The sequence below is a fragment of the Patiria miniata genome, unplaced genomic scaffold, assembly GCF_015706575.1.
Source record: "Patiria miniata isolate m_02_andy unplaced genomic scaffold, ASM1570657v1 HiC_scaffold_24, whole genome shotgun sequence".
In the NCBI taxonomy this organism is placed as follows: domain Eukaryota; kingdom Metazoa; phylum Echinodermata; class Asteroidea; order Valvatida; family Asterinidae; genus Patiria; species Patiria miniata.
In genome coordinates, this window is record NW_024037063.1 from 15819635 (window position 1) to 15833016 (window position 13382).

A 13382-nucleotide genomic window follows, 5' to 3' on the forward strand; every position below is an offset into this window, starting at 1 on the left:
TCTGGAGCAAGAGATAATATTGCAGATTGACGTTTTGAAAGATGGCGGACAGCAGTCATCCTCAAATTGAAGATCATGGTAGTCCCTGAACGTCAAAATAACCATTCTCATGGATTGTAATGTACACATGGTGTTAATGATGGGCGGATTTGAACAGCGCCCACGAGTACCAGTCCAAGGCAGTCAATTCCTGAATTATGTGGGCTGGGAATCATGATTCTTATGGGTTGAAAACAGTCACTTAATTGATTTTTACTGCAAGGACAACTTGGCACAAAATGTTTGTTTGCATAGGAGGGTTAACAGCAATAATGCGTATGCAATGCCGAAACTGAAATTTGAACACGATGTCATGTATGCTTTCCTGTATCAGGCGAAATCACACGGACACGTAACACTTTTCTATGGATGTCGATATAACCTATCAATAATTTGTATCTTTGTATTATAGGCGCTGGAGAGTCAGGAAAGAGCACGATAGTTAAACAGATGAAGTTATTACATCAAGGTGGATATGACAACAGGTAAGACTAGTAAAGTAAAAAAAAGAAAAAAAAAGAAAAAAAAAAAAAAGCCTTCGCCATTACCAGAGACTTCTCGTGGCTCCAGCGTTTCACCCCTTAATATATGAGTATTTATGAAAAAGTAAGCAGCGCCCTAGCTCTCAAAAGAAGGTTTTAGTGTAAGGCCAAGATGCGCGTGCAGGCCAGTGGGTACTTTTGGAATATTTTCTATTGCATGGCTATAATGTTATCGAAAGGACTAAAGTGGAGGGGTTAAAAACATTGTCTGAGAAGTTGCTAAGTAATTTGTAAAGTTAAAGGGGCACTAGGTCCGGAAATCCCCGAAAATTTCACGTTTTGGATCTCCATCTCCATTGTTTAAGTCAGCAAAATATCATGCCGGATACATCAACGCTAACTTGCGCACTGCGTGTGGAAATAGACTACTGGTGGATATTACTGATATGTCCCTTGAATTCAGCTAGTGTTGCGCTGTTCACAGCAGCCGAGGAGAGTGAGTTCCAGTGTTTAACAGTTGACACGAAGTATGAATCTTTGAAGGCCCTAGCTTTGTGACTGACTGGAATGAACTTTTGGTTGTTTCCCCTTGTATCTCTGGTATTAGGCTGAACATAGTTGTGAAGTGGAATGTCGACCAACCCATTTTTCATCTTGTAGAGCATACATAATTTCTGTTGATTTCTTCTGTTCTGTAGTGTGTCCCATCCCAAGTCATCCAGAAGTTTAGTAACAGTTCCCGTATCCCTTTGGTAGTTGTGCAAAAACTAGCTGCTTGACGTTGAACTCTTTCAAGTGAGTTAATGTTCTGCTTTGTTGAGGAGTCCCATGCGGATGCAGCATATTCTAAGAGTGGTCTCACTAAGCTCAAATAGGCAGTTGTTTTCACTTCACTGTTACAGCTCCACAAATTCCTGCGGATAACATTCTGCACTCTTTGAGCTTTCTTGATGGACTCCTGAACATGGATGTTCCAGCTGAGGGTATTAGATATGTGAACACCAAGGTATTTTTGAGATGAGACGCTGTCCAAAACTTGATTGCAAAACTTGTATTCATGCTGAGGTGGGTTTCTCTTGCCTATGGTCATGGTACAGCACTTGCTTGCATTAAAGTTCATTAACCAAGTGTCTTGCCAGTTTTCTAGGAGTTTCAGGTCATTCTGCAAAGTGCTGGTGTCCCCGCGGTAGGAATTGGGGCGTAAAGCAAGCAGTCATCTGCAAAAAGCATGGTCTGGGAGGTGATGTTGTTTGGCAGGTCGTTGATGTATATCAACGATGGATTGTTTACATATCCTATTTCAAACATCTGGTTGAAAGGAAACCAACCTACGTTCCCGAGAAAAGACGGGGAAAAAAACAGGTTGTTGACATCGGACATGTCGTGGTACGAATACGTGTTTCCTGTCGTTCAATGTACGATATACACGTCGTGTGTGTGTGTGTCTTTATAACGTACGTGTTCGCGAACAGCGGTGACCAATCACCAATGTACAAAATGTGGTTTCTTACACGTCCGCAAAAGGCGAACAAGTACTTCACGGATGAAATCACAACTAGCACCAAAATAGCTTGGCTCACTCTCCTCACAACCGAGTGGTTCCACTAAATAATTTGGGTGGAGCGAAGTTTTCTGGTTGTCTCAATATATAAAAATATTTTATTTACAGCACATGTGAGACAATATACATACAAATTTATATCAGGCGTTTACAATTGATTGATAGGATAAAGAACTTAGGTATATAAGAACGACAGTCAAAAGGGAAAGTACATAAGCTGAACTGTCACTAGCACTCCAAGGATCTGAAATGCATAAAAACAATAAATCACTATGAATTATTGGAAAACTTTCAGATCAAAGTATATTAATATTAAAGACATCCTCAAATTCAAGGTAATTGGGGAAACACTGTTTTCCTTATTTTTAAATCAAAGAATACTTTTTATAAATACATCAGTAAGTGGAAGTTTTTACCTCGTTGCCCAAATAGAAGAATTATTCGAAATGGCAACTATGCAAGAATAAGAATATTGTATATATAATACTATAGTGCAATTTTAATTCCGAAAATAGAAATGAATTATTCACCAAATAATGTTATAAAATAATGAAGTAAGAATATATACCATGCCCTTATAACAATAATAACAACCATGCCCTAATAAATTCGTGATCACAAATGTTTTTTTTTCTGGCCGTGTCTGTTTTGACGGCCTTAATTTCTGGCAATATAAAGAAATATACAAAAGTCCAGAATGTTGCATAAATATGACTGGCATAAAAAGATTCAGGCATAAAAAGATTCAGGCATAAAAAGTTAAATAACACTCAAGGGATTTACTCACCACTTGGGATGATCTTCGTTCATGCCAGGCTGTCGATGCCAATCGATGCAGAAGCAGCAGCAGGAAAATATAGAAGCGACGCTGCTGATGACAGCCGGGAGCCGCACCCAAATTTGTTATTAGACGAAAGTGTAAGTGCTCGCAGAAAATTATGGTCTGGATGCAACGAGGTGTTGGATCGAAATCAACGATATTTTGGACCTAGCTCTACAGGAAAACTATACGAAACGCCATGGGCGTCGCCAGGATTTTGTTCTAGAGGGGGGCACATTTTTTTTTGCCAAAAAATGCTTGTATTTCTCAACACATTCTCGATTTATCAGTTTTAGAGGGGGGTAGGGACATTTTGCCCCCCCCCCCAACTCATTAAATTTACACCACTTTGTCTTCGCGCCTCTTTTGCTTTCTTTTTCCCCCCTTTTTTCCCCTTCCTTTTTCAAGTTGGGTGCTTTTCCGGGGGGGGGGGAAGTGCCCCCCTTGCCCCCCCCCCCCCCCCCCCCCCCTCGCGACGCCCATGCGAAACGCCCGGAATGCCAGCTATCTAACTTGAACAAAGCGCGGGACGGTGGAGTGTAAAACTCGCCTGCTCGCTACGTCCATTGCATAGTTTAAAAAGTAGCAGGCAAAATTCTTTGTGGCGCGAGCTAGCTGTGCTAAAAAAAGTTTAGTTGGCCGCAAGAGGGCGCTAGGCAAAAAGCATGATCGCAATTGCTGCTGACGTGAATGACAAGCACGACGAAGTTTACAAAAGTTATGAAATGAATGCTGGAGTACTTGGTACTTGGTACTTGGTTGGTTTCCTCCTGAAACATCCTCTAGGCCTAGGGATTTGACTAGGAGGTCACGATCACGGGGAGGTACGGTGTCGGCACCTAGGTCTCGGTCATGATGTGGATGTAGTAGTTGTCCCTAAAGGTCTTGTGCGTCATTGGGGCAGGAACCTGTCGGGTAAAGTAAGTACTGAAACCCGACCTGGTTACAATAATACAATAATACAGACATAACACAAAAAAACGCCAAGTTTTTAAATGATAGTTGTGTGGATGATTATATCCTACTACTTTTAAAATGTTCTTTCCGGTAAAAGTATTAGGCCTAAGTACTGAAACCCGACCTTCATTGACCTTGTTACAATAGGCCTATTACAGGAATAATACCAAAAAAAACCGCCCAGTTTTTAAAGGATCGAAGTGGCTATCGTTACGGCACTCGTTGTTTAGCGCCCTCTATGATATTTTTTTGATACGCACGCAGGTATATAATTATTTGTTTCCACACGTTTTATCGAGCAGTGCGCCAGCTCAGCCGATAGAGGGTAGGATTTTGCACCGCGAGGTTGCGGGTTCGAATTTCAGTTTTGCACTCGAATTTTTTTCCTTTTCTAACCTGAGGCTTTGGAGGATTTTTTTTAAAAGAGAAATAAAGTCCGAATTTCATAAAGTTCAAATTCACTTTTTTCCTTCTAATTTTATATTTTCTTGTCATGTTTTTTTTTTAAAAGTTGCCAGGTTGCAGTGTACCGTAACGATAGAAAATGGGAAATGCGTTACGGCTGCCGTAACAATAGCCACTGCGTTAAAGGATAGTTGTGACTTGTGTGGATGATTATATCCTACTACTTTTCAATGTTCTTTCCGATCAACATCATGTCGTTCAAAGCATGTTTTGTAGCCCAATTGGGCTGTTTCAGGATGCAGTTTCCCTTTATTATGGGTATACCCATTCCCATAATAATCTCAACCAGTTCCTGACATCAGCGGTCGGGTACTTGGGTACCCGGTTCTGATGCACACCCCTAAGATTGACATTTCTAGTTTCGGAGTTTTAAATCCGTCTTTGCCAACTTCAGTGAACAATTTTGGAAGTGTTACTCCAAAGAGGGTATGTTCAAGACTGTAAATGAATGACTGAATACTAACCAATGTCATTTAACCGATTCTACCTCCTCAGATGGACTTGCTAATTTGGTGATTTTGGCGATTTGTCCGTAAAGTTGATAACATTTGTATTGCACTTTTAATACTAGTACACCCATTGAACATGGTGATAATAACCACTTGCATTGTACTATGTGTTGCCTTGGTCCTGTTAGGCGAAGTTAAAAAAAAAAAGTTTCTCGTCCCCGCCCGCTTCCTTTTTGGAGGCTGCCTGAAGTTTTTTTAATTATTTTTTATTTTTGAAAAATGCAGTAAAAAACACCCAAAAAGTCCATCAATTCATCGGAAAATAAATACCAATACCAATACAACTCTAAATGACACTGTAAATATGTTCAGTTTTCTTGTCTTTCATTTTAAAAGTGTCTTTGAACAGTGGAACACCAACGGTTGCAGGACATTTTTAAATGGCGGCCATCTTGAAAAAAAATAAAATATAAAAAATAAAAAGCCCCGCTTCCTCCTTTTTTTCAAAAACCCCAGACGAGAAACATGTTGTTTTTTTATTCGGCCTTACTGTTGATGAAGTAACTAGCCTTAATAATAATAATAATAATAATAATTAGTTCTTATATAGCGCATTACATACGAAATCTCAATGCGCTTTACAAAGAAATTACTTCAATATTTATAAAAAGCTAAATATATATTACTAGTCCATTAAAATGTTTAGTTTGAATGTTATTTGAATACATTTAAAAGCTCATAAAACTACTAATACATCAAAAAGTTAATTAATATATACGGTAAGACCCATAAAAAATGCATTAAAAATGCCTTGTAGTGAAATGTCCATCCAAATCCTGTGATCTTGACCCCATACCCACTTGTTAAAAAACACTTACTGTACTTGTCTGCGGGCGTGTTTCTGGTGGAAAGTTACCGACCCGTGTCCAACTTACCCTTCCTGGGTAAACTTATTGAAAAGGTTGTGTCCTCCCAGGTGACTTCTTTCGTCCATTCCAATAACTTGTCTGAACCTCTGCAGTCTGCATACCATTCTCCTCATAGCACTGAAACTGATCTTCTCACAGTTCAAGATGCTTTCCTCAGAGCTATTGACTCATAGCAGGGTGACTTGTCGGCTGCATTTGATACACAGTATCCTCTTACAACGTCTCACTTATGACTGTGGTCTAGATGTTGCTGTCCATGGCTGGATCCACTCGTACTTGAGTGGCAGAACGAGTCAAGTTTGTGTGAAGGAAGCTGTCTGCTGAATCCAAGCTCAAATGTGGTGTTCCTCAGGGATCTTTTATTGGTCTACAGCTTTTTGTTTACTACCACATCATTGGTCAAATAGTCCATTGACACTCTATTGGATACCACATTTATGCTGATCTTTCAGGCTTATCTTTCAGACACCAAAAAACACCCACACCTCTCCTCTGCTCAAACAATTACACTGGCTCCCAGTCACCCAGCACGTTCAGTTTGGCACACTGGTTCACACTAAAACACATTGTACCAGGTTATCTCTCCTCTCTTCTCACAATCCAGACCTGTCCTTACTCCCTACGTTTTTCTGCGGGAGAGTCCCTTGTCATCCCCAAGTTATGTAAACAGACTGGTGACAGGGCATTCTTCATTGCTGCCCCCGCTTATGTAATCCCATCCCCATCAGAAATTCCGGCAGTGTTTTGTCCTTCAAACAGGCTCTTAAGACCCTCTCAAGACCCACCCACCTCAAGCCCTCTTTTCTTGTCTTCTTTCTGTTTCATTCTTTATTTAGTGTTTTGTATCCTAAGGCAATTTGGTGCTCTATAAATCCAGTTATTATTATTATTATTTTGCAATACTTTGCATTACAGTAAACTCTGGCTAAGACGGCACTCTCGGGACCAGAGAATTTGTGACGGCTTACGCGAATGTCGGCTTCTGCTGCAAGTCGTCATTTTGCCGACTTACACAAATTCACAAATTGAATCACGGAGTGAAAAAAAAATGTAGATTGAATTAATGGCCTATGCGCATCTGTATCTGGATCATGCAAACAACATTCATGGCTAAAATTCAAAGGCTTTGATTTACCCTGGTTTATTTCTACATCCATGCTTGATTCTAGCAAATATATCCTCAATGTTTATCATCACAAACAGGCTGTGGTATTGATCACAGAAAGTCATGCATGTACATGTACGTATGTGCGAAGCAAGGACAGCGCAGCTGGCTTGCGTTAACAGTGGTACGATATACATACTGTACGTCCATGTACAGTCAAGAATTGAATGTGTGCATGGTACTGGTACAATAAGGGGACCCCCAAAATGAACAGAGCGCATGCGTGCAGTAGAGAGGGGGTACTGGTATTGATGTGCTATCGGGAAAACCCAAACGATGCACTCAGACTGTGCATGAAACAGTGTACACGTGCAATTAGTGTACACGTGCTGTGACACGGGCCTTGCCATTGATAAACAGATGTCAGTCCGCAGTGTGTGGGACTTTTCACTCGACACTTCTTACAAACCGCAGGGCACGATGCTGACTTATACAAAGGAATTTGTGTGGTTTTGAGGAAATGGGACTGAAAGTAACACGCCCATATATAGGCGAAATGGCGGCTTACAAAGGCTGGCTTAGAAATGAAAATGTCAATGGAAATGCATTAGAGACAATCGGGACTTTTGTCAGACGGCCGATTTAAGCGATATGACGGTTTATACGATGTCGGTTTAGCCGGAGTTTACTGTATTTCGCAAAAGTATTGTGTTACTTTGCAATAAAAATATTTTGTTTGATTTAAAAAATGGCTTGAATGGGCTTCCGTAGTACACTGTCTTTGCTACAAATGTACAAGAATGCTTGATGAACTCATATCGGTAAATATCTGATATAATGGAATGACTGGTGACTTGGTGACAGAAACAAGTCAAGAACGACAAAATCAAATGATTTTTGTTTTAGATTTTTTTTTATTGCAACTTTCTTTTGTGAGGGGGTATTTACAGGGAAAAATACCCCAAGGCGGCCACTGACATTTGTGAGGCTTGCAGTGCTGTCTCGCAATTTAATTGAGGAGGGGAAACATTAATGCTGGGTACAATTTCTTAAATTTCTTGATCATTCATAAAAATCTGAGTGCAATATGTACACTTTTAAGAGTGTTAAATTCATTGTGTAATGTGTCTACTTAACAATTTAATCGCTTGTTTTAATTACAGGGAAAGGCAAGAATTTATACCCATAATACGTGGAAATCTTCGAGATGCAATATTGGTAAGATTTGTCCAGTGTTCTGTATTAATATCAGTAGAATTTAGGCGATGTTGATTTGATTTGATTTGATTTTATGCAGATAAAATCAACAACAACAAACACTACACATTACTAACGCAGACTGGTCGGGCCGACAACTATTTCATTAGACACAGCCCAGTTAAGTTATGAATAATTTAATGTCGGAACAAAGGATCATAAAAATTTAACCTTTCCAGTACAACCAATAATTTTGTTTAAAACAAAAATGTATCAAATTTCAGTATACATTCTATGTACACGTACAAGTTATTTCTGGTTTGATGACGTCATCAGTCCAAAAAGGGAAAGTGAATACTGATTTAGTTTGGAGAGGACACATGTTCATTGTAAAGTTAAAATAACGTATGAAATATTGAAAATGTAGGTGTATGTATTAATAACACCTTACTTCTGGTTTTATGACTTCAAATCATTAAAGATTGAAAGGTCAACATTGTAACAGATATCATTACTTGGGCTACGAACAAAGTCATAAGACAGGGATCAAATGTTAGAATTAAAAAAAAAGATCATTTTCAAATTCTCTCTACAGTTACTTCCGGTCTGACGTCATAATTGTGAAACCTTGATGGTATTTAAATTAAAAAAAGGAAATCCTATTTGATGTACCGCTAGAGGGCCCCCTTTCAAATGATGACCTCATAATGCTGTTTTGTGTCCTTTATTCCGTTTTAAACACTTCCATAATTTACTTGCTTATAGCATGGAGCTTATAGCTCCATGCTTATAGTAAAGAGCTTCTGCTTTCGAGTTATTCAATTTTTATATGAATTGTTGCCCGAGGCATCATTTACAACCTCACGCAAAAATGAACATGATACTCTATTTAGTTCTAAAGATATCTATAGATGAAATTATTTTAACAAATTTGGTCCTTAAATTGCTTGTAATTTGATACCTGATGATGTCATGATGACGTCAGATTTATTTTAACATCTTCGGACATAGGTCCAAGTTCATACCAGGTTTTATCATAATCCCGTAAAATTGTAAATCGTTTAATTGGAAGAAATTCGGTTCTTTCTGATTTTGAGGCTTCTGTCTGTATTTTAAATACTTTGACCTTCCAGTTGACCTGGAAGTAAAAGTCAAGCGAGTCCACGTTCACGATAAGCAATGTTTATTAATTGATGGTCTCCTGATTACAGAATACAAACATCATTGATTACTAAGTTAAAGAGTTATAGGTGAAAGAAAATGGTCATTTTTTCAACGAAAATCGCTTGTAATTTGACACCCGATGACGTCATCATGACGTCAGAGTAATATGCACCACTTGGGATGAGGGTCGATATACAATACGTTGAAAGTTTCAAGTTCATACCATGAACCGCTTAGGCCAAAAAAAAAAAAGTTCTGCTTCCGATTACATGCCTTTCAAAAATAGGGTCGGTCGGTCGGAATTTTTTTTTTTGCCAATTTTTTTTATGCAGATTGAATGGGGTATTCAATTATATGCGATGTTTTAGCCTGAACTATTTCTATTGCACTACGAAAGCCATACACGAAATGGCAACAAAAAGTGAGTAAAACCTACCTTTAATTATTGTAAATATATTTACGTTCGATAATTTCAAAAAATAATGGAAAATTCAGGTCATTCGCACCATATGCACAACGCTAGTCAAGACGCGGGGAGTTGGCCAAAACTCTGAGGTGTGTGATGCGTGCGTGTGTGGCGAGCGGCCCACCATGGGCCGACAGACCTGTTTTTACGGTCAACAATTTCGGGAAACAGGCGGCATGTACATGTATCACTCCCAATACGAGTAGTGCGATCTCAAAATGAACTCTTGAACACAGAAAATACATACACAGACAAGCTAGATCAATTCTGTAAATTAACTTGCAAAAATGTTCTTTCTCCATCGGTGTTTTCTTGGCATTTTTAAGATGTCGAATCCGACCAGTTGACAGTGGCCTGCACTGTACTGAGTGCGCTATTATCGGTCGCATAGCTATGGACTGGTTACCGCATTTTCATTATGTCTTCTACATTGGCCCCTGCGCGGCGCGGTGGGAACCAGTCGTCGCCACGTGATTATAGTCACCGTGACATCGAATTGCGAAGTAGTTATATCGCGAAGCAAATTTGTAATAACGGAGGTTTCTTTTGAAAAAAGCGAATGTAAGTAAGAAAACAAATAAATACAAGCATTTTTGGATGCAAAAGGGTTGTTGAGAGGTATTTTGTGAAGACAGAAAAGACAAGATTTTATTTTTATTTATTCAATTTTTTTTTTTTTTTTTTTGGAATTGCCGATAAAATTTTTAGGGTCGCAGCCTAAAAATAGGGTCGGTCGGGTAACCGGAAGCAGAACTATTCTTTTTTTTGGCCTTAGGAGAAAACCCGCGGAGAATTCTTCTACGAAAAAAAAAGAAAGGATGAAAGATTTATGAGAACAATTCCAGACAGTGGTCGGGTTAATTTTGCCCGATGACTCAACTAGAGGTTCACGTTTGTAGCATTACAAATGCAGAGTGGTCGGGCAGACAACTATTTTATTGAAGGCTCCCCAGTTAAAGCCAGAGTCCATCATTTGCAGCCATCCGAAAAGTAATTGGCGTAATTATTGTTGAAAAACAAACTTGGTTGAAAGATAGTAAGGGGACTAAACTCCCTGTGAAATTATTTTTTTCTGGCAAGCTGTCATCAACAAAACAAGGCCTTTCCAACGGTGCGTCTTAAGACGCACCGTAGGAAAATTTAAATTAGTGGTTCGTTTTGTTATTCGGCAAAGCATGCGCAAGCATTGGCAGGACACACACGCACGTGCGTTTTGCTATAATTCGTCGGATCAGTGCGCCACATCGTGTACAGCTGCAACCGGCTCAGTGAGAAGGCGTCTTCGACGCTGAATTCAGGCCCAATTCAAAACAGATTCAGCAACTTTTGATTTGGAATTGAGATCCTAGAATGTTGTTTTTCTTGGAATATACAGCTGAAGCTGAGCTGAAAGTTCATCAGGTTAGTTATTCAGTATCCTTCATTAGATTTTGAACACTTTTGTTGCTTCAAACGAACAAAATGCACAATTTACAAATGATGGACTATATCTTTAAGTTATGAGTATTTTTATGTCAGAACAAAGGGTCACGTATGAACCTTTCCAGTACAACCAATTATTTAGTTATAAACATGCACTTTTTAGGGTTTGATACATTTCAGTACACATTTAGTGTACTCTCTGGTTATACAGTATGTACGTCATCAGTTAAAAAGGGGAAGAGAATAAGGATTTTGTTCGGAGAGGATACATGTTCATGTTCAAATTAAAATAATGTATGAAAATATGGAAAATATACGTGTATGTATTGATAATACCTAACTCTCGGTTTGATGACGTCACAGCATTAGGGATCTTAAGTTCAACATTGTAAAGGATATTATATGGGTTACGAACAAAGTCATAAGACAGGATCAAATGATAGAGTATAATTACAAAAACGATTGCTTTCAAATTCTCTCTACAGTAACTTCCGGTCTGATGAGTCATGATTTTGAATCCTTTCAAAGTTATATGTGGTTAAAGAAAATCAAGGGGCGTTTTGGTAAAGTTTGGACATATGCTTTTTAAAATTTAAAAAGCAAACCGTATTTGATGTGCTGCTAGAGGGCGCCCTTTCAGATTATGACGTCATCACGCTGTTTTTTGTGTCTTGCATTCCTCATTAAACACTTCCGTAATTTATTTGTCTGTAGTAAAATGCTTCCGCTACTGAGTTACATAATTTACTTTTTAGTGCACCAGAAGTGAAGGTCAAGCGGTTTTGTGTCCTGGAATAAGAAATGTTTCTCAATGCGTCGTCTACAACCTCACGAAAAGCAAATAGGATACTCTTTACAGTTCAAAAGATATAGTTCAAACTATTTTGTCAAATTCCGCGCTTAAATCGCTTGTAATTTGACAACTGATGAAGTCATCTTCGTATCAGGGTACAAATTCACACAAGGTTTTATCATCATCCCAAAAACCGTTTGGAAGAAATGTCAATTTGTTTTGATTTCAGGCAAATTTCTTCTTTTTAAATTCACCTATCTTTGACCTTCCGGTAGACTGGGAAGTAAAGGTCAAGCAAGTTCACGTACATGACCAAAATTGTTTATCAATTAATGGTTTTTCTGATTGGGAAAAGCCAAATATCATTGATTATTTCATTGAGAGTTATAGGTGAAAGAAGGTGGTCACTTTTTCAATCTAAAATCGCTTTTAATTCGACATCCAATAACGTCGTCATGACTTCAGAGTAATATGCACCAATCTGGATGAGGGTCAACAGGCCTATATGTTGAAAGTTACAAGTTCATACCATAAACGGTTTAGGAGAAAACCCATGGAGAATTATTGTCCGAAAAAAAAGAAAAAAAGCACCAAACAAAGAACATTTATCAGAACAATTCTAAACAGTGGTCCGGTTGTGCCCGACAACTAAAAAATACAAAGATAAGAAAATAAACAATGTTGATTTGGTTCTGGATAGCCCAAAAAACCCAACTGCAGAGGGAGGTTTGTTTCTATTGGGATTCATGATATGCATCGGGTCGGATTGACCAGGCCAAACCGACCCGAAACTGATCTTGACTCCTTCAAACCGACCCGACCCAACCCGACCAAAAAAAACGACCTGAACCGACCCAACCCGAAAAAAAAAACACGAAAAAAACGAATACCTTGCTTGGACAAAGTGATCACATTTTTGTGCCTGCCCTTACCCACAGGGCATGAATTCTTTTGCAAAACCATCGTCTCTCTCTCTGTGTGATACTCAGTGAGTTGATCGAGAGTAACTCTGCTTATTGAACAAACGCATGGTATCATCACACGGTATCATGAAAAGTGTTACAATGTATCTATTTCGTCAGTCCCATCCGACTGGAGAAATTAATACCGTGGGAACTTGATAGTGCGCTCGGTGGCCACACCACACTAGGGCTGCGGTCACAATGACAGTCAATAATTTTGCACCACCAAAATTTCTCAACTGTTTCAGTTTATTTCGGTTTATTTCATTTTTTTTCAAGAGATGGTTAAACTGACCCGACCTGACCCAAAAATGAAAATGCAAAACCGAAACCGTACTGACCCGACTTACATGTAAAAGATAGACAAACCGACCCGACCCGACTTGAAGTCGGTTTCGGGTCGGGTCGGTTTCGGTTTCGGGTCGGGTTTGCACATCATTAATTGGGATCCCATTGGTTTGTTTGTTTTTAATTTTTTTCTAATTTCTCTGGATGATTTATGGCTTTTTATATGAGCTCCGTATGCCAACAAGAGAGGGCCTTTTTACCACCTTTGAAAGTTCACTGATAT

The 13382-nt window shown here is 38.9% G+C and overlaps 1 protein-coding gene across 4 annotated transcripts in view; it reads left to right on the forward strand.

The window, feature by feature from the left end:
• The window catches only part of LOC119732171 (guanine nucleotide-binding protein G(s) subunit alpha-like), a 62754-nt gene that overhangs the window by 12087 nt on the left and 37285 nt on the right, over positions 1-13382 (forward strand). For 3 of the 4 annotated variants that reach the window (XM_038205586.1, XM_038205587.1, XM_038205585.1), the window contains exons 3-4: positions 452-524; positions 7971-8025. In XM_038205586.1, coding sequence (XP_038061514.1) covers positions 452-524; positions 7971-8025 — 128 coding nt within the window. Of the gene's footprint in view, positions 1-451; positions 525-3572; positions 3823-7970; positions 8026-13382 lie in introns of those variants that run through there. The other variant, XM_038205588.1, reaches the window with a different exon arrangement.